Source organism: Hippopotamus amphibius, chromosome 8 (assembly GCF_030028045.1).
Source record: "Hippopotamus amphibius kiboko isolate mHipAmp2 chromosome 8, mHipAmp2.hap2, whole genome shotgun sequence".
In the NCBI taxonomy this organism is placed as follows: domain Eukaryota; kingdom Metazoa; phylum Chordata; class Mammalia; order Artiodactyla; family Hippopotamidae; genus Hippopotamus; species Hippopotamus amphibius.
Window position 1 is genome coordinate 88,988,066 of NC_080193.1, and position 20,948 is coordinate 89,009,013.

Here is a 20,948-nt window from a genome sequence, read left to right on the forward strand (position 1 = left end):
GAGAGGAGCATCAGGTCCACAGAGACAATGCCAGGTTGAGCATCTTCTCTGTGTTGGATCCTTGAGTGCCTAGAGTTGTCCAAGAGTTCAGGGACCATCTATCTAGTTGTACTCTCCCATTGCACAGAGGATAAACTGAGGCCCATCCACAATCACTCCTTAGTACTCTGTCCTTGTGACTCTCTAGTCTACGGCTGTTGCTGCCAGACAACACTTTCTCTGTGTCTATGTATTGTGCAGTGGTCAGTTAGGTGTTGAAGGGCAGAGTTGGAGAGAGTAAGTTTTAACTGCAGCAGGCAGGGTGGAGATCCAGCTTCCAGGAGAGCTGTCTTGCTTTTGAGGGACATGAGAAGGGGGAACTGGTGGCAGGACTGGATTTTCTTGTGGTTGAGGAGAATCCATCCTCCACACCACGCACCTGTCCAAGTAGGGTGAGTGACCGTGGTGCATGAACATGAGAGAACAAGCAGCTTCTAGAGAGTTCTGACAAAGCCCCAGCAGGTTCTGTGTGCAAAGGGGACACAAGAGTCTTGCCAAGCCCCCCTTTCTCCTGCCCCTCTTTTCTCTTCTGCTCGAGCATTCTTTGCACCTGCAAGACTCTCCTGTAGGTATATGGGGGATCCTGCTCCAGACGGCAGGCCTGCTGGGCCGCCCTTCCACCCTCCAGGGCCAGGGCCTGGTCCAGCCCTAGCTGGGTTATCCAGGCTGCCAGCGGGGCCCCCTGGATCTGGGAAGCAGCGCAGAGCTGTCGGTGGGTGGGGGCAAGGAATTGCTGGCAGCCTTTTTCATCCCGGACCATGTCTTTACATCCTCGTAACTAGTCAACGCCCTGGTGCTCATCAGAGACTTTCGCCTGGTATTGCTTTGATTACTTAAAAAACTGTTAGCAGCAAAGTGTTCTTTGATGTTTGTTCTTCTCCTTCTCCAGGGGCAGTGAGGTCAGATTTTGATATGAAAGCTCAAAGCTTCTCAGATCTTTCCTTCTTCCTTTCTGCCTCTCTGTCCCCCTCTGTCTGTACACTGCATGACCGCCTTTGAGAACCAGGCAGGGGCTCTTCACAAAGATAGAAAGAGGCCTGGATCTCAATAAAAATTCTAAAAAAAAATAGAAAAGCGGCCTGCGGTGGTGCCCTGGCTTCTGTTCCCCCTGCGGGGCTGTGCCCCGTGCTGCTGTAGCTTCTGTGGGTCAGGAGGGTCACTCCCAGGTTGTCGCCCTGCAGCAGGGCCTTCCTGCTTCTGGCCCACACGTGCTCGTGTGTGTGTGAGCTTGCACACCAGCGCCGGGAGGCCCCCACGGAGATGCCCACCTGAGCCTCCTTATACTCACGCACACAGAGGGGTCCGTTTGAGAAAGGAGGTGGAGACCACCCAGATTCCCCACCCACCCCCATCCCCACACCCACTCAGAAGTGGAACCACAGAGAGCCCTCTGCAAACACCCCCACTGCACACCCCCACAGAGTGAGGAGAGCTGTCATTATAAAACCAGACTGGTTACCAGTCTGGTAACCAGTACTTATGTGAGGTGCTTAATGGGCCTGTTAAATACCGCTGATCTGGGGTTGACCTTTAAGTGCAGAGGTAGGTTCATGTGTGAGTTGTGAAGCAGCTCTGAGGCAGTTCCCTATGAGTTTCCAGAAATGCTTTGAACCCTGGCAGCATTGTAGGGATACAGGCATAAAGATTCCCAAGGACCAGTTTGATGGGGACAGCACCCACTTGGATGGCGGGATCTGGGCCGGTTGTTCTAAACCAGCATTGTGATTTCCTCATCACTCTCCATTCCCTTCATCCTGTTGGATCCTCCAAGTTCTCATCCTTTGCGCATCCCTCTCCTTCCTTCCTCCTTCCTCTCTGGGAAGCAGAAAGAACTTGAGCGTCGGAGTGAGACTGGCCATGTGATCTTGAGCAAGCCACAGCCTCTAAGCCTCAGTCTCTCTGTCAGGGATCTACCTCTAAGGGCAGTTGTGGAAGCAAAAGAGAGAACATCCATTAACGAGCAGACGCGTAGTTAAAATGCACATGCCCCGCTCCATTGTGCTGGCTCATTCTTCTTGGCTCCCCAAGCCCCACGGCCGCTCTCCCCACTCTCCCTCCATCCTTCCCAAGTGAGGACTCTACTGAGATGGCGTCGAGGCCCCGGTGGACAATCCGAGTGGGGAGAGGTGGGAGGGAGGTGAGTGGATCTGCCCTAACTCTTGTCCAGCTCAGCCATCCGCCTGGCGATTCCCTTCCTGCGTGATCCTCTGGTGCTGAGGCTCCTGCCCGACTCTTGGGGAGCACGTTCCCGAGCCTGGCCCTGTCCGCCACCTTCCTGGGGCACCGGGTGGAGACCCTGGAAGGCTGGGACCACACGAGCAGTGCCCTGCACTCTGGGTCAGCCTGCCTTCCCTCTGCGCTGGGCTGGGAGGTGCGGAGGAGGTCCTGCGGGGGTCTGTGACTTGTTTCTATGTCACACCCCACGCTGTACCTGGCCCAGGCAGCGGCTCTCCTCTGGGCCCTCCCTTTTCCCCCAGACCTTCACACCTTGACCCTTGGGATGCCCAGGCCTTTCCCCTCCACCTTGTGTTCTGCTTAGAACCAGAAGTTTGAGAGTTCAAAGCTCATCTTGCTCTTCTGTTTCGTTTGACTACTTTGGAAACTGAGCTCCAGGAAATGGGTTGGCCAAGGTCTCATGGTGAGTCAGTGTTCCAGCTGGGATTGGGACCTGGGACTCCTGACTCAGTCCTGAGCTCTGTCTCTCACACCCCAAACTCCCTCTGCCCTCTGTCTGTCTCGGGGTATCTTGGCCGTAGTGCCATTGACTTTGGACATGGGACTGTTGTAGGGACTGTCCTGCCTGTGCATTGGAGGATGTTTAGCAGCATCTCTACCCATTGGATGCCAATAGCATTTCTTCTTGAAGTGACAACACCAGATATTTCCAGCCATTGCCACATGTCCCTGGGGAGCATATCTCCCTGCAGGAGGACCATTAGTCTAGCTGTCTTCTCAGCCCCTTGTCTCTGGGACCTTACCTCTCCCACCTGAAGCAGCCTGTCCTTGAAGACACTCTATTCTGCTTCCTGCTTCTGTTCTAGGATTGGGCTGCTTGGAAACCAAAACACTCAGCCATTTAGTTCTTAAGAGAAAGAGCAAAAAGCCAGGTCTGGAAAGATGCCATCCCTCCCTGCTCACAGTCTTTGGTGTTGAAGCCACCTCTGGAGGTGGGAGAGGGCGTGGCACTTTGGGGCATACTGGTGGCAGTAACTGATGCCGGGACAGTCGCAGTGTTTGTTGATTGAACAACATCACATCCTCAGAGTCTGGGCTGTTTTGTGAGACTCTTCTCTGTTGGACACTTGATGCCATGATCTTTGAGTAGAGAAAGGACGGGCCAAAGGATAAGTCCTGAAGCTTAAGCATTGGGTGTATTTCATCTGGGCCCAGTGAGCTGGGGTCATTGAGGTGCTGCTCAGGGTGGGGCCAGGCAGGAGAGGAGGATGGGGAAGCAGATGTTGCAGTGGTGGTGGTTGTCTAAACACGGCTGCCTCATTTAGAGCACCTCTGTGTGCTTTTTGCTATGCTGCATACTTTGCACACATTGTATTGGTCTTTGCCATACTCTCTGAGAAAACCATTTTATACATAAAGAAACTGAAGCTCAGAAAAATTAAGTAATCAATCCAAGGTTGCACTAAGCTAGTAAGTAGTAGTGTCTGCATTTAAGCCAGTGTCTTCTTGACCTGTAAGCCTGTGTTCTTAGCCACTGGTTCCTGGCAGATGCTGAAGTGAAACGAGTTGGAAGGGCTGGGTATAACTTTAGGTTGCATTATTAAAGGCATGGTTTCCAGAAACTGGGAGGTGATAGGCCTGTGGTACTCCTCATAGGTCAGAGAGCCCTCATAGGTTGTCCCTTGCTTCAGAGTGAGAAAAAACACTGCTAACAAGTGCTCAGGTGGTGAAGAGAAGCAAAGGGAGGTACGGCGGGCTCAGGGACTTTGGGGATGGGGGTGGGGAAGGTTTGCCTGTCAAAGGAGAGACTCGGGAGGACGTGCACATCACATTCAGTGTCTGAAGCTCTCATGTGGCAGAAATTTGGCTTGTCTGAGCCACCCCGTGAGGCACCACAAGGCTAGTGGAAAAGTCAGGGAGCTAAAGTCTACCTGTTAGAGCCATCTAATAATGAAATGGGCTTTTGGGGTAGATAGTAAGATGCCTATAATTGAAAACAGTTAAGTACAGCTAGGACCATTTTTTGCCAAACCTGGCCGCCTAGCATTCTCAACTGGAGAATGTTTTACAATTCAGATTCCCAGGCCCCACCCCTGACAATTCGGCCTCTGGAAGTCTGGGGTGGGGCCGGGGGGTGTGGTGTGTGTCAGGGTTTTCATAAAACTCCCCAGAGGCTTCTGGTGCAGCCAGTCCCTGGATGGTAGCAGAGAACCATGGGATCGGGTTGCTAATTACAGAGACTGTTATGTGGTGGTGTTTCCAAAGTATGGTACGTGGACCACGCTGGTAATTCTATATGAAATGGTTTTAGGTGAGCTTATGTGCGTGCATATTAGAAGAGAATGTGTATTAGCTTTCACAGCACATCTGCGATATGGGTATTGATGCTTCAAACTACTTGAAGTTACCTTTATTTTACAAGTTTTACAAAATCTTATAAAAATAATACTATTGATGGAATTCATATGTGCAGATAAACATGAAGGCTGTATGCACGTAAAATCCAGGTTAACATTGCTGTAGGGGGTACGGACAAGTAGGTGGACCAGTTGACCTTAACCCTTTCAAAAGCCTGGGGTTTGTCAATTAGTTCTAGAAGGCTCCATGAAGGTAGGAGATAATTACAGTCATTTGTCCAAATTGTGGTCTTACAACCATCCTGCGCTGGGAAAGTTGAAAGTCCTCCTGCCCCTAGTTTGGAGCTTGAGGCATGGAACCTCTCTTCTCCCTGCCCCATTCTTGATGGTTTCTGTGACGTCTTTGACCCTGGGCTGGGGGCCTCCCCCATCTCATCAGTGAAGATGCTGTTAAGATAGGGCAGGGGCCAGAGTACAGGGCACCATTTTTGTTCTTCCCCTTATTTTCCTTCTTAACGCTCAGAAAGAAGCAGCCAGTGATGCTGGCAGCGGGGAGGGAGCTAGGGGTGAGGTATCTGCTCCGAAGAGGGAGAAGCAGGTGGCCTGCACCCGGCATGCCTCTCCCTGCTAGGCCTGCAGTGCCCGACCTGGTTGTGGAAAGTCTAAGCATCCGCGTGCGGCGGCTGCAGAAGCACTTCCGGGGGGCAGGCTCACCGGCGCTCTGGCGAGGAGACGCCAGGCCCTGAAGTCCCTCCTGGCCGGGCTGCAACTCCCAGGCCATCTCTACCGCCTATGGGACTTGGGTTGGGACATTCAGTGGATGTGCAAATAAGAGATGGGAGTGGGTGTCCTGCTGTCAGTTAGGGACTGCTGGTACTTTCGAGGGCACACCGCGATGTTGATGGCGTCTTTGGGGCGGCTCGTGTGGCTTCTGGCTGAGGGGGCTCTTTTGGATCTGGGTGCTTGGGTGTGAGGGTGGGTGTCACCGACACTCCAAAAAGTTATCCTGCCTGCCTCCCTGATCGTCACAGGTGGGAACACACTGAGAACCAATAGCCAGTCACCTGGAGGCGTCTCAGGCGGCCTGGCAGATCAATGTCCTAGGCCAGAGAGCCACTGGCCTTCCCAAAGTCAGGCCTCAAAAACGGTCACGTTTCCTGGGCCAGGATCCAAAGCTTTGCCCCGAGGATCGCACGTTGAGGCTCCCATCCCCCTCCCAGCAGCCTGCCTGCATGATACCCCAGTCCCTCCATTTAGGCCCTGTGGTCACCTCTGGGAAATACAGGAGCTTGTGGAGTTTTTTCCCCTTTTATAAGCCAAGGAAGTGTCCTGGCTCCTAGACGCTGCCCTGTGGGGGGGAAGGAGGGGGAGAGAGAGGAAAAAAAGATTTCCACCTTATTGTTCAGCAGCTGGAAAATTGTTGTCATCTGCTCTGCCTTTCATTTGCTGAGAATGGGAAAAAAATGTGGAAAAATTTGGGGAAATAAATCTCAGTACCTCATAGGAGCTCTCACCCTTCCCTCTCCTTCACATCCCAGCTGCTTTGCTACCACTTTTCCTCTGGGTCCTGGGGCCGCAGTGGGTTTGGGACTGGGGCCAGGCCAGGGCAGTTCTGAGGCTGTGCTGGGCTGCACTGGGCCTGTACTGGGCTGGGGCTGTTGCTGGGCTAGGATGGAGCTGGGGCCGGAGCTGGGCTGGCCCGGCCACTTCTCACTCCGTGTGGAGGGCTTGGGAAGCCACTGTGATGTCATTCAAGAGCTGCATAGCTACAGGATGATAAGTGAAGCCCTGGGGACCCAGCTGGCTGAAATTACAGACAGAGTTTTATCCCACTGGCTTCCTACAAGCCAGAGCGAGGCAGAGAGCGCAGAGCCGAGAGGGGGAGAGAGAGAGCGAGCGAGAGCCGGAGCGAGGGAGTGGTGTGTGTGTGTGTATGTGTGTGTGTGTGTGTGTGTGTGTGTGCATGGGCAGGCAGGCGGCACTTGCTCCTCCCACCCCTGACAGTCCGAGGGAGCCTGAGTAGGACACAGACAGCGCTGGGAGCTGCAGCCATGGAGGAATTATTTGAAACTTGAGGTACAAGGAGCGGAGATCAGTTCAGAGTGCTTCTTTTCCCTCCTCTTGCTCCCTCTTCGTCCAGAGGGTAAGTGTCTGCTGGGCAGCTGTGTCTGCTGCCTGTGGCCTGTGTGGCTCCCTGCTGGACCTGGGGAGAGGGTGATGGGGAGCTTCTGTGCCCGGGGCCGGGGTCTGCATGCGCCTGGACCGGGGATGTGCCTGCGTGGGGCTGTGGACCCTGGTGCTGCCTTTGGAGGTGGATGGGGCCCGACCTGGCCGCCTCCCTCCTGGACTCGCTGCCCTGGGACATGTAAGAGCTGCCACCTTAGGTCTGAGGGGTGGCTGTGGAGGAGGGGGCAGTGTGTCTGAGCCGGCCTCACTCTTTGGGGTAATGGCTCATGATGGAAGAGAATGGGCTGGGCAGAGTGCGTGTGATGGACGCGTGGACTAGCCCCTGAAACATTCCCGTGTATCCAGGACAGCACCCTCACCCCCAGTTCTGTGGCCTGAACTTCGTGGCACCCCCAGGCTGACCATTCCTCCTGTGGGCTCCCATTCGTGGCTTTCTCCCAACTTTGGCAGGGCTCTTGGCGGCTCGACTGTCCCCCTGGCCAGGGATCTCTGAGTGTCCAGGCGGGCGCCCCGGCCTGGCAGAGAAGGATTTCGGTTGTTGTGGGCTCGGGAGCTATTTTTACTGTCCGGAGTGTGCCTGTGATATCTGCTGCCCGGATAGGCCGAGGGCGGGGAGTGGGAGTGCCAGGCTCTGGTTATAGTGCCTGGCGTGGGAGCTGAAGGCCAGGCTGGAGTCAGGAGGCTGGTCCTACAAGTTCACGTTCGCCCCGCAGGCGTGGGCTGGCCTGTGACTGGGCAGGTTACTCACCCTCCAGGCCCTGGTCCCTCGCGTCTGAAAGAAAGGTCACCCTGAGGTTTTCTGTCCCTACTCCCTCTCTCTGGAGGAATTCAAGTAAGATGGTATCTGTGTAAAGTGTGTGGGTCCTTCCTGAGGAGGATCTGGGGACGCGTCTGTCATCGTCACTGCACCAAGCCCTGTATCTGATATTGTGGGGTTCTTGGTCTGCAGCCACAGCTGGAGAGTCTCCCCCGCCCCCCGGGCTCCTCTGGCCATCTTCACCTTGAAGCGCCATTGGGGGAAGAGCACTGAACCTGGAGGCAGGAAGGCGGTCTGTGCGCCCGCCGTGCTGGGTGGCCTTGGGGGTTTCCCAGAGTGTGCCGAGCCTCACTGTCCTGTAAAATGAGGGGTGGGCAGCGGACTACCCGAGCCCTCAGGCCCTTCAGCTCCCCCAACCCCATGGCTTTGAAAAGGCTCCCTTGGTTCAGCGGACCTGCGTCGTGCTGCCTCTGAGGGCCAGGGGCCACGGGGCAAGAGCCGCTGGTGGGAGACAGCTCTGGCTTCCGTTTCTGTTCGGATGCTGACTCTCTCCATCTTCTGAAATTCAGATGGGGAAGCTCCGTTTGGACCCTGGGCTCAGTGCATCCCTCTTTCTTTCCTCATTTCTCCGCCTCCAGCAGATTGGCAGAGGTGGCCAGGTGTGGACCCTCCCTGGCTCCACAGAGGCAGGCTCTTGAGTGACCCTGTGAGGTCCCTTGTCCAGGGAACGAGCCACCTGTGAAAAGGTTGACAGCAGCCCTGGGAAGAGTCTTGTTCTCTCCCCTCTGTGAAAAGGCAGTGGGTTCCCGGTGAGTGCTGCTAAACAAGAAAGACGGGTGTCTGTTTGCCCCACCCGGACTCATCTGTCCCTGCGCACAGGGCCCCGTGCCTGTCGGCGTGGCACCAGTGGGTACTTCCCGGTGTGAACCTGAGTCCCTTGGGTGGCACATGTTGCCCGCCCTCTTCGCCTCTCAGAGGCTGTGTCTCCTCTCTGTGCTTCCTCTTCAGAGACTCGGGACTTCTCTTCAACCTCTAATCCTAAAGCTCTTCGGCATCTCTGGGGAAGCCCATTCCTATTTAGAGAAGTTGCAGAACTCTCTGCAAGCTGTGTTTCGAACAAAGGGCTGCCTCAGGGCCTGGCTGGCTGTGAGGGTGTGGTGGGGAGGTCAGCATGGGTGGAGTCCGGGACTGTCACACATGGGCCACAGGAGGTCCCTGCTGCCGTTGCCTGGGCGTCTCAGGAAGAGCCCAGGCCACTCTCGACCATGGGGCTTAGGTTCGCCACAGCCCTCTCCACCCTTAACCCCTCCTCACACACCTCCCCTGGGTGTCCATCGCCCCTCTGAAATTATGTACAAAATTTGTACTTGTGCATTTTGGGGGGAATTCATCAGATACCCCAAGATGTCCTTGGCTAGGAAAGTGAATGTCCCCTGGACTGGGCTGGAGAGTGGCTGAGGAGTCCTGTGGGGGATGCTGTGGGGTGGGCTCTGGCTCAGCCAATGTACAGGGACCTCCGTGGGGCCCAGCCTGTGCCACCAACTCTGTAAAGCATCCCTGTCTCTTGATATTTTGGCCGCAATGTGTCTCTTGCCTTTGGGAGAAGCTTGGGGTCCCCCTTGAATCCCTGATTTTCCACTTCTCTGGGTGCAAGTGGAAGAAGAGTATCTCAGGGGCTGAAAGGACTTTATTTAGTGTCATGCAGGAAGCATTGTTGGAACATCTAACAGCTGCTAGGCCCTGCGCTCTGTAGGGCCATCCTGTATAGCGCTGTGTGTGGCGCACTGAACTCCAAGAGGCACTGTTCACATAGAGCACATTGTGAATGGTACTGTTTGGGAACCAGGCACTGGAGGAGAGAGGTAAAGAAGTAAAGGCCTTCCTCAAGGAGCTTAGTGGGGAAGACAAACATGGACACCCTCCAGTGGGTGATCAGTGTTACGGTCATGGGAATAGGGCAACGGGAACATGAAAAAGTTTATCCGAGTCTGGAGGACTGTAGAAGAGGGGTAAGGCCAAGGGAGGCTTCCTAGAGAGGTTCAAACTGAGCCTGAAGGAGGGGGGAGATTGGGAGTTGCAGGAGCAGGGTGGGGAGGGGCCTTTTAGGAGAGGGAGCGGGATGTGGGAGGTACAGGGTGGGCAGGAGCATATAAATAGTAAGAGTAGAGTGGGGCGTGTTTGGAGTATCGAGGACAGTAAAGGTGAGGTTTCAAAAGGCAGGCAGGGGCCAGATAATAAAAGGTCTGCATGTCCAGCAAGGCGGGGCAGGGTTGGGCTTTACTCCGGGTGATGAGAGCTGTGAAATGGAGAGGGGGGAGGTTAGCGTGCCTGGATGTGCCAGGCCTAGCTCAGGGTACTCAGCTCCTGGATCCTGTCACTCAGCAAACCTGCAAGTAAGCATCTGAGTCTTCACCTGATGGGCTCCGTGTGATTAAGTGGTCGACACAAGCTGAGTTAGCCATTAAGATGGGGGCCGTCCTTCTGAGTGATGGGTGCATTTGGCGCAGTGGTGGGGAGGGAGGGGATGCTTCCCCTCTGCCTTCTCTCCAGAACCCCATTCCTCTGGCCTCCCTGGTACCCTTCCTGTGGCTTTCATATGTTTCTTCTCAACAGCCCCAGCCCCAGCCCACCTCCTGCCATGGCTGGGGAAGAGGTTGTGCGTAAAGGGTCAATACGCCCAGAACTTGCTCTCTTGGCTGCCACCTGGCCAAGCCTCAGTGTTTGTCAAAGCTCACCTGCCTCCCCGACACACGTGGATTTTGATGCCTCATTCCCATGTTTAAGGAGCTGAGGGTCCCTCCTGGCTCGCTGGGGCCCCCATCTGCCTCGAAACCCCCTGTGTCCAGGGTGGGCACCGTGCCTCCTCCTATCGGCACTGCACTGACTTTTCTCCATGCTGGTTGGTCATCACTGCTTCGGGTAATGTATTTTAATGAATTGTTATTCTGCTGGACGTGGACCCAAAGGACTTTTTATCATGAAGGGCCCTATCCTGAAGACCTAAATAAATCATTCACTGTGCACAACAGATCTGCTCTTGGTCAGGGAGGGGTCTCTCTTCACTGAGTCACTCTCTTGCAGTCCACCAGGCTGGCACCCTTTACTTTTCCTGGTTGGCCTGTCTGTTCTGACACCTAAATAAATAACATCTCCCCACTTGACATTAGTGAGAGCAGCGGAGGTCTTTAACCTCAGGGCTCAAAACGCTGACCACCTGGGTCAAGGTTTCTCAAGATGTTACCCAGAAGCCTCTGAGAGAGTTAAAATGCTGATTCTTGGCCCTACCCTAGACCTACGCATGAAAATCTTTGAATATAGGACTCTGGAACCTATATTTTTTAACAATCCCCGGAGGAGATTTTTATGAACATCACAATTAGACAACAACTGCGCAAACCCTTTATCACCTTAGCATCCCATGTTTATTTCTTTTGTTCCTTTGGAAGTGTGTGGGACGGACACATCTTTCCTTTCCTGCATACTGGCCTGTGCTGTGCTTCCAGCTACACGCAAACTTCTGCAGTTTACTGGAGGGAACCTAGTGGGTAGGGGGTAGGGAGTAGGTCCACGTCCAAGTCAGCTAGGGATTTTCCTCAGAGCTTTCCAGAAGCATGACACGCAGATCTGGATTACGGCCGCCGTGGAATAAGGGCCCCTTGGTGCAATCGAGCTCTGCATTGAGGGTGGAGTCCAGGGCTTGGAGCAGCTGCTAGGAAGAGCTAGGCATAGTTAGACAAAGCAAGCAGGGCCTTGAAGAGACTGTGGACTTCTCCAGTTCCCCAGAGAAATGGGCAGGATGGCCAGGCTGGCCTGGTTGGGGGCCTGGGAGCTCAGCTCCCCCCTGGGCTGCCTGTACCTTGTGTTTCCATTGTCACCCATCTCAGCACCCACAGCCGCATCCAGGCAGGTCCCGCCCTCTATCCCCTGACCCCTCCCACTGGGTGTCCAACTCCTGCTCGTCTGAGATGGGTTTACCTGTACTGGCCGGGCCCCTAGAGGCTGCTGGGACTTCAAGGTGGCTCTGGTGGCCCCTTAGCTTAAGAGCCTTGAAGCCATCTCCCCCCACCCCTCAAAGTCCCCTCTCCTCCTCCCCCACTCTATTACACGCCTCCTTTTTGCTCTGCCCGTCTCTCTCTTTTGCCCTTCCTGCCTTAATAGATTGAAACCGACATGGTGTTCCGGCTTCTTGTGGTCCTGGTAAATAGCTCTTAATGTGGCCGTGGTCGATGGGGAGAAGGGGATGATGTTGTACAGTGTGGGGGACACGGGCATTTTCCTTCATCTCTCATGGGAGCAGCAGGGGTTGATGCCCCTCAGGTCGTGCCAGTGAGCTGGGATTTCAGCAGAGCCCTCTTGGGGGCTGACAGACCTGGGACAGGCCTGGGTGTCCTCAGTTTCTTCTCTTGATTTGAAAAGGAAGATGACCCAAGGAAGGTGTAGAACAGCCTGAAGTGTGCTGGCAGCTCTGGGCATCAGGAGCAGCCGGCCCCTTCTTTGAGATCAGAAATAGGCATTTCCATTTGTACTTGGCAAATAAGATTTAATTAAACAGTTTACACTTCTTCGATTTTCTTACTAAGCCTTAGTGGCCTGGCAGTTATCACCCTGATGTTGTTCCTGCAAACAGTAGCCAGTGTCGGGGTAAATGATGCGGCAGAATAAGTTTAATATTGGCATTTTCAAAGTCGATGAAGCATGAGGCCTGGCCCAGGAGGGCCAAGATATCAGGTAGTGGTAATCAGTGTGAATTCTCCCTCCCTGTCTTGGACGATGCTTTCTTATCTTTCTTGCCAAAAGCTTTTCTTTTATGAACCCTAGTGAGATGCTGGGGTGGGCCTGCTTTCTCCTGGAAGGAAGGATTACTCTCAGGTCTGCGCTGGTTTGCACCCAGTGGTTCTCATTGCCTTCTGAGTGTAAATGGGGGGCCATTGGACACTCCACCCTTTGCTTTGCTCCTATACCGCCCTGGCCGCCCCCACCCCCCACCCACCATTGCTTCCTGGACTATGTGCACCTGGACCTGGAAGATGAGGGGGTTCAGGGGATGGAGGAGATCCCAGGCCCGGGAGGAATACTCTGTCGTCTCACAGTGTGGGCTGCAGACTGGGGCCAGGGCCCAGGAATTGGCCAGCTGCTTTCCAGGCACAGTGAGAAGGAAAGACAGCTCTTTAGACTCTCATTAAATGGAGTCAGGGGCCCACCCTCACAGGAACCACCCCCTAAAAGCTGAGTGGATGAGAGCCTTCTGTCTGCAATACTTTTCTCTTCTGGAAACAGCCAGCCAGGGTCTCTTTTTCGTACGTGTATAACATGGAGCCCGGTTCTTTGGAAGAAGGGGCAGCCTCTCATCTGTATTTCGGCCCCTTTAGAAATGATACCAGGTGAGTTGGGAGAGGCAGCATGTGTCCAACTGCATCTTAGTGGCCTTTTGGGGTCCCAGCACAAGGGGCAGCCTTTCGGAGAATCAGACCTTTCTCAGCCAAAACCCCTTTCCAGTTCAGACCAGAGCCACCCCTGTGAGCCCTGGGCTGCAGCAACACTCTGGTCCAGTGTCACTTGGGATCTGCTGCTGGCTGAGGTCCCAAAGCCCCAGGGAAAACGGGGGGCAGAGAGGTGGTTCTGGAGAGTTGAGTGAGTGGGCAGAGCCTCTAGCCCCCAGGGGGTGTGTGTGGATGCTGTGCCTTGTCGGGCATCTCGGTGCTAGTGCTCTGGTGACGTCATTTGGTTGGCCTGTGGTTTGTGTGTGTGTATGTTGATCAGGACGTTCCTGTTTTGCGGTTGTCTGATCCCTTGTTTTTGGCCGCGGGCTTCTATGTGAGTGTTTATTTTTAGACGCTGCCACTTCTGGCCTGAGGGCTGATCCTTGGGCATGGTAGGAGCTTGTATTCTCTGAAATGTTTGTGGCTTTAAATTTAAGTATTTATTTTGGGGGCATTGCTGCTTTTTATGTGTTTATGCTATGGGTGTGTGTGTGTGTGTGTGTGTGTGTGTGTGTGTGTGTGTGATAGGACTTTGTAGAATAATAAAAAATTGTGTGGTCTTTGAAGTTCTACTTTAGTTTTGATTTGAATTTAGTTTTATTTTAAATTTTAAATTAGTTCTGATGGAAAGTCCCAGCCTCACCAGGTACTATGTATCTGCAAATAAATGGTTTCACATCTCAGTTTCTCCATCATTAAAACAAGGCGTAACAACCCTGACTCACAGGATTGGAAATAATGTATGTGTACATGTAGCAAAGTGTTCCCTGCGTGTTAGCTGTTAATCTTAGTATTTGCATGTTTGTATCCACACACGCTCTTTCTGACTGGGGAGGTGTCCGGTGTACTCCACGAGTGCACGTGTCTGAGTGTTTGATTTGGGTGATTTCTGGTGGGATTGTGTGTCTCTGGGTGTCTTTGTGTCTGGTTTTCTGTGTGTGTGTGTGTGTGTGTGTGTGTGTGTGTGACTGTTGGTGTCTGGGCTGGAGTGTGTGCAGTGTTTGGGAGGGGGCTTTCTTTTCTTGCCAGTGGGTGGCCTGCCTTGGAGTGGGGGTTGGGGAGGTGCCTGTGTGTGTGTGTGTGTGTGTGTGTGTGTGTGTGTGTGTGTGAGAGAGAGAGAGAATGCTGGAAGCTGGGCTGCTGACTGTACAGGGTGTGAAATCACTGAGTTCCTCTGGGCGGGGAAGTTCTTCGTTCCTGAGTCAGCGCTTTGGCCTCTAGCCATCCAGCGCTCACTTTTTCCTTTCAGAGAAAGTATTGCTCATGGGGTCCCCAGAGTGTCTGCAGACAAAATGACACAGGGAACACCTCTCCCTGATGAAAATATCTACTTATGTGTTCTCGATCCCTAAGATGTTCCCTCTACCCTGGCCCCTGAAGCTCCTTTCCGGAATCCCCACAGGGCCTGGCATTCGGAGGCAAACGGTATCCTCTTTGACACCGGGCCTGCTGGCTTTATTGGACTCCATCCTGGCCCAGCACCCCTAGGTCCTTGGGAAGCGAGTGCCATGCCAGAGCCAGGCTTTGGACTGGGGCATCTTGCCCCTAGGACCCCTGCCCAATTTTGGGCTCCACTGCCTGGCCTTGACCCCGGGTATTGGGGAGGACTCTGCTTAAAAGCCTGGGGAAAGGGTCCTTTTGCCACCTCGGCTCTATCTTGGGGTGCTGAGAGGATTCCCTTTGGGGATCCTGGGGAGGGAAGCTTTCAGCTGCTTTCCTTGGGAGAACAGAAGATGTCCCGCCTCCCACTGACACCTGCTGTCTGTCTCCCTTCCGGTCCCTCTCTTGTAGAGGTTGTGGGCCACACGCAGGGACCCCTGGACGGGAGCCTGTATGCCAAGGTGAAGAAGAAGGACTCCCTGCACGGCAGCACCGGGGCAGTCAATGCCACGCGGCCCGTTCTGTCGGCCACCCCCAACCACGTGGAGCACACCCTCTCCGTGAGCAGCGACTCGGGCAACTCCACAGCCTCCACCAAGACAGACAAGACCGATGAGCCTGTCCCCGGCCCCTCCAGTGCCCCTGCTGCCCTGAGTCCCGAGGAGAAGCGCGAGCTGGACCGCCTGCTCAGTGGCTTCGGCTTGGAGCGAGAGAAGCAAGGCACCATGTACCACGCCCAGCATCTCCGGTCCCGCCCGGCGGGAGGCCCTGCTGCGCCCTCCTCCGGCCGCCACGTGGTTCCGGCCCAGGTTCACGTCAACGGCGGGGCCTTGGCATCTGAGCGGGAGACAGACATCCTGGATGATGAGCTGCCCAACCAGGATGGGCACAGCGTGGGCAGCATGGGCACGCTGTCCTCCCTGGATGGGGTCACCAACACCAGTGAAGGGGGCTACCCGGAGGCCCTGTCCCCACTGACCAACGGTCTGGACAAGCCCTACCCCATGGAACCTATGGTCAATGGCGGGGGCTACCCCTATGAGTCTGCCAGCCGGGCGGCGCCTGCCCAGGCTGGCCACCCTGCCCCCATGCGACCCTCCTACTCTGCACAGGAGGGATTAGCTGGATACCAGCGAGAGGGGCCTCACCCAGCCTGGCCGCAGTCAGTGACGACCTCCCACTATGGCCATGATCCCAGCGGTATGTTCCGCTCTCAGTCCTTTCCGGAACCTGAGCCCCAGCTGCCCCCAGCTCCAGCCCGTGGGGGGAGCAGCCGGGAGGCTGTGCAGAGGGGCCTGAATTCCTGGCAGCAGCAGCAGCAGCAGCAGCAGCAGCCTCGCCCACCTCCTCGCCAGCAGGAAAGAGTCCACTTGGAGAGCCTCGGGCTCAGCAGGCCCAGCCCCCAGCCATTGGCAGAGCCCCCCATGCCTGGCCTCCCTGAGTTCCCGCGGGCGGCCTCCCAGCAGGAGATCGAGCAGTCCATCGAAACCCTCAACATGCTGATGCTGGATCTGGAGCCAGCCACGGCCGCCGCTCCCCTGCACAAGTCCCAGAGTGTCCCCGGGGCCTGGCCGGGGGCTTCCCCGCTCTCCTCCCAGCCCCTCTATGGCTCCTCCTGCCAGTCCCATCCACTGACCCAGTCCAGATCTGGCTACATCCCCGGCGGGCATTCCTTGGGAGCCCCTGAGCCAGCCCCACGGGCTTCCCTGGAATCTGTCCCTCCTGGCAGGCCTTACTCACCTTATGATTATCAGCCATGTCTAACTGGGCCCAACCAGAGTTACCGTCCAAAGAGCCCAGCTGCCTCTGCCTCCTCGTCTGCCTTCCTTCCAAACACCCAAAGCTCTCAGCAGCCCCCAGCGTCTCTCCCTGGCCTCACCACTCAGCCTCAGCTCCCACCAAAGGAGGTGACTTCAGACCCATCCCGAACTCCAGAGGAGGAGCCATTGAACCTAGAGGGGCTGGTGGCCCACCGGGTAGCAGGTAAGAGCCTCAAGGGCCATGAGTGCTGGGTATCCCCTCCTTATTCCCTCCACACCTTCCCTCTTGGGTCTTGGTTGGTTTTGCTGGGGCGAGGTGCAGGCATGACCATCACACCTCAGCAGGTGTTGCTTTGGCCTGGGGAAGGATATCAGGAGCCCACATGCCAGCCATCCCTTCCTGCATTCATTGCCTGTTAGGCTCCCAGCCAGGCATTGAGGTTCAAAGATCAGTGTCTTTCAGGAATTTTTGGTCCAGTGAGGGAGCATGTACACAGACAGATAATTCTAACAGAGTGCAATGTGTGCTACAACAGAGGTGGGGACCAAAGCCCCAGAACTTTGGAAAGCAAGGTTTACCACCTAGGGCAATCAGGGAAAGCTTCCTGGAGGTGGTGACTCCAGGGTTGGAGTACAAATTTTCTAGGCAGAGAGGAGATACTCTCTGCAGCTGCCTCCATTGGAGAAGGCCTGGAAAAGGTTGGAGGGAGGCCTCTGTGGACTCCAGTTCCCTTTTGGACCCTCTCAGAGGCACAGCAATGCCTAAGAGTGTGTCCTGAAGCCCTTGGGTTCTATCTCAGTGTTCAATCTTAGTGGGTCCTTGCAAGATATTTCTCTGTTTCTGGGGAGGCCAAGGTCCATCTTCTTGTTCAGCTGTCCTGCTAGTCCTTGCTTTAGGACCATCTCTGTATGGGAAGCAGACACTGAGAAGCAGAACCTCATTTCCTATCAGAGAATGGGCTATATTCTTCAGAGAGAGGAGAGAGAGTGGGGCAACCAGACGAACTTATTGGGGAGATAAAGGCAAGAAACGGCAGAGTGTCCAGGGCCATGTTGAAAGGGGCAGGAAAGGCTCCCTTCCTTCCCTCTGGCCTAAGCCTGTGACCATTCCTTGCAGGCAGCCAAACTGGGAGGGAAATCCTGTGAGTTGGTTTTGTCGTGGAGATGAAGCCCAGGCCAGGGTGGACCAGAGCCTGGAGTGATGGGGACCTTGTGTCAAGCCCCTCAGCTGACAGGGTGGTCAGGGAGCAGAAGGGGAGCCTGGGCAGCTGACTCTGCCTTCCGTCCTTTTTCCTAAATTTAGGGGAAGCTGAGTCACCATGCCAGCTGCAGGGAGGAAGGGATACACCCTCCCTGGGGATGGATGGTGGATTTAGGGAAGTAGCTGGGGCCAGACCAGTTGCCTATTGGGTTTGAGTCCAGGACCTGGTGTGGAGGCATGGAGGCCCTGCTTCTGTACTTCAGAGCAGAACACAGCCTCCAGTTCAACTATTGGTAACTTGAAATTGGCCGTAATGGCAGTATTTCTACTATGGAGATTGGCAATCAAGGGCTTCACCTGCCATCATTGCCTTTACCCAGAGAGTCAAAGCATAAGATGAGTAGCTTTATAATCCAAGGGGTGGAATGCTCCATGGGGTGGTCCCCATGGGCTGCTGTCTTCTACTTTTGTCCACATCTGCGCCCCTGAGATAAGGAATATGTGGCTTGTCAGCAGAAACTGTTTTCCTCCTGGTTTTGTTGAAGGGAGAGGAATGGGTCCTCCCAATAGTTTACAGAGTTGGGGTGGTAGCCTGAGGAATAGTGACATTCTAGTCTAATAATGGGCAGGATCCAAGGGGCTTTTCTCTGGGTGAGCAGGATGAATTTCCTTCCCCTTGCAGAACCTTCTGTATAGCTTTTCCAGAGCTTGCTCAAAAGGAAGCCATACTTTAATGGCTCCAGAAGGATGTCCATCTTGTAGTGGCTCTCCCACAGCCTTTTCTCTCCTACCAGTTTCTGAGGTCTTGCCTCTCAACCTCCATATCCTGTAGCTGCTCAGGTTTTGGCTGCCAAGAAGTCATAGGGAGGCCAGGATATTGTTGGCACAGTATCTTTGTTCCCCAACCCTGCTATCATCTCCTCCACCAACTGTGAGTGACTCAGTTAGGGGAAGGGATAAGATGTGTAGAGGGGACAGTTATATTTGGTCTCCAGGGCTACAAAGGGCCTATTGGGTCCATGCCCTGCCATGAACAGTATTTCTTATGTCAGCAGGTCCTGCTTGCACAACTTCCTTAATAGCCCTTCAGGCTATCTGCAGTGCTTGTGTAGATAAAGATGCACTGGCAGGATTAATTTGTAGAACAGTCTAGGAGCCAAGGGATAGACTTTCAGCACTACCTATTTCTTCTCATTCTACATTCTTCTGTGAGAAACTGGAAAGTAGGCTTCAACATGAGAAATTCAGAAAGTTCAGATCTGAGGGAGAACCTCTATATGGTCATGAATATGATCTGGTTTCTCCTGGCCTTTCTCCCCCAGGTCTGCTTTTTCCTCCTTGGCGCTATTCTTCAGTTCTCTGTCCTTGGTTCATCCCTCTTTGATCCAACTATTCCTTATGTCTTATTTCAGCTTAGCTCACAGAATATGTAGAGGTAGTTTTCTTAACTTGATAAAGGGTAGGTACCAGAAACCTGTAGCACACATCACACTTTCTTCTGAAACATTAGAAGTATTCCTGTTACACCAAGGATAAAATAAAGATGCCTGTTATCACCACTATCATTTAACATTGTATTGGATATCCTAGCCAGTGCAATAAGACAAGAAAAAGAAATAAGAGTCAGAGTTGTTGAGTCCAATCAAGTTATCTTATGATCCTGATTCTGTGACTGGGCTGATCTCAGGTGTCTTTAGAGGTAGAGATTTCAGTGCATGTTGGAAATCAGATGTTGATCTTATCCTTAAGGAGTCTAGAGTTTAGTAAGGGGGAAAAAACTGGAACTGTAAAATGAAGTTATTTGTAATAAGAGAGGTATGAAGAAAGTTCTATGGGAATGAAGAAAAAGGGAAGATCACTATCATCTGGAGAGATTGGGGAGGCTATTTGTTGAGTGTGGGTTTTAAATAGAGCCTTGGAAGATGGGTAGGATTTTGAAAATGGGTGAGGTCATTGGAGAGAGAGGGCTCATAATGAAGATAGGAAAATGTAAGACATGTTTGAAGAATGGAGTGGATTGAGAGCATATAGGCTGTGTGAGAGAGAGCTAAGAAAGGTGGGGCCTGTGTCTGTTTGGTTTTATATACCAGTCTAAGGAGCGTGACTCTTACCTAGTGGCAGTGTAGGAAGCCATTACTGTGTTTTAGGAGAGGATGCCATGATCAGGGCTGTAGTTTAGGAAGATATATCTGGTGGGTCTGGGCAGGAAGGATCCAAAAGGGGAGAGACTTTGAGCTGGGAGCTAGGATGCTAGGCGCTTATTAGCTAACCTGGGTGATGGGGACTGAATTAGGGTGCTGACCATGGAAATGAAAAAGAAGAGATGGGTGCCAAGGAAGCTGTGGTGGGATGAGAACTGGTGCATTTACAAGTTGATTGGATGTAGTAGGTGCAAAAGAGGGAGACATCAAAGATAATTCTAAGGCTCCATGAACAGAAACAGAATGATGGTTCCATTAATAAGCCAGAGTTAGGAGGAGGAGCAGGTTTGGTGTAAGATGAAGACCTCAGTATTAGATATGTTGAATTTGAGTGATAGTAGAGCCTCCAGGTAGAGATGTATGGAAGGCAATAGGAATTGGAGCTTGAAAGAGTGGAAAGAGCTATAGATTTGGGAGTCATCCTCACAAAAGTGAAGGTTAAAACTTTGGGCATGGATGAGATCTCTATATGCCAGAAGGCATGGAGAGGAAAGAACTTAGAATGAAATGGACATGAGGGAATGGAGGCCATAAGGGGACTGAGAACAAATGTTCAGGACAGAGAGAGGACACTGGGACAGTGGGTCATCACAGAAGTCAGAATAGTAAAGAGTTTCCAGGAGGAGGGGTGGGAGGTTAGCAATGTGCCTGTGCAGAGAGCATGAGGAGGAGGATTCAGGAAGATTCACTGGGCTTGCCAGTTATGTGGCTCCAGTGATTTTCAAAGGCATATTTTCAGTAGAGTGGTGGTGACAGAAACCAGACTGAAGGTTTGAGGAGTGAGAGATGAGAGGGTGCAGACAGCATACCAACTACTCTTTTGAATGGTTTTGTGATAAAAGGGAAGAGGGTGGTAGCTAAAGAGGGTAGCAAGATACCGAGCACGTCTTTCTATGAATATAGGAGCCATGAGAATGTGTTTAGAGGAGGAGGAGAGAGAGGTTGAATATGGAGGGAAGACGGAGAAGAAAAAGATATGAGAGAGAGAAAGAAATTGATAGAATAGGTTTCTAAGGAGGTAAGTGGGGATAGGCTTAGGAACCCAGGTGGATAATTTAGGCTCAACCAGGAGGTGAGGTACCTCTTCATGAAATAAGAATAGAGGATGGATACAGAAATAGGGAGGTATTGGTGTCAAGCTTTGGGAGCTTGAATTGAGAGCCCAATTTTTATATTTCATCATGGAAATAGGAGATGAGATCAAGGCCCATTCCATCATTCACTCAATATGTGCTGTTAATCCATGCTGCACGCTAGCCTAGGCTCTGGAAAAATGGTGGTAAACAAAAGAGATAAAGATCCTTTTTTTAAGAGGTGGAAAAGGACAATAAACAAATAAGCAAACACACATATAATATGTCAGATGGGTGATAAGTGCCATAGAGATAAATAAAGCAGTGAAATGCCAGTG

General features: G+C 53.2%; 1 protein-coding gene across 10 annotated transcripts in view; it reads left to right on the plus strand.

The window, feature by feature from the left end:
• The window catches only part of TNS1 (tensin 1), a 225,851-nt gene that overhangs the window by 162,982 nt on the left and 41,921 nt on the right, over window positions 1–20,948 (plus strand). For all 10 annotated transcript variants that reach the window (XR_009055069.1, XM_057745122.1, XM_057745131.1 and 7 more), the window contains one exon: window positions 14,787–16,358. Coding sequence is in view for 9 of the 10 variants with exons in the window: in XM_057745122.1 (XP_057601105.1) it covers window positions 14,787–16,358 (1,572 nt within the window). In the remaining variant the exon portion in view is untranslated. The remainder of the gene's footprint in view (window positions 1–14,786; window positions 16,359–20,948) is intronic.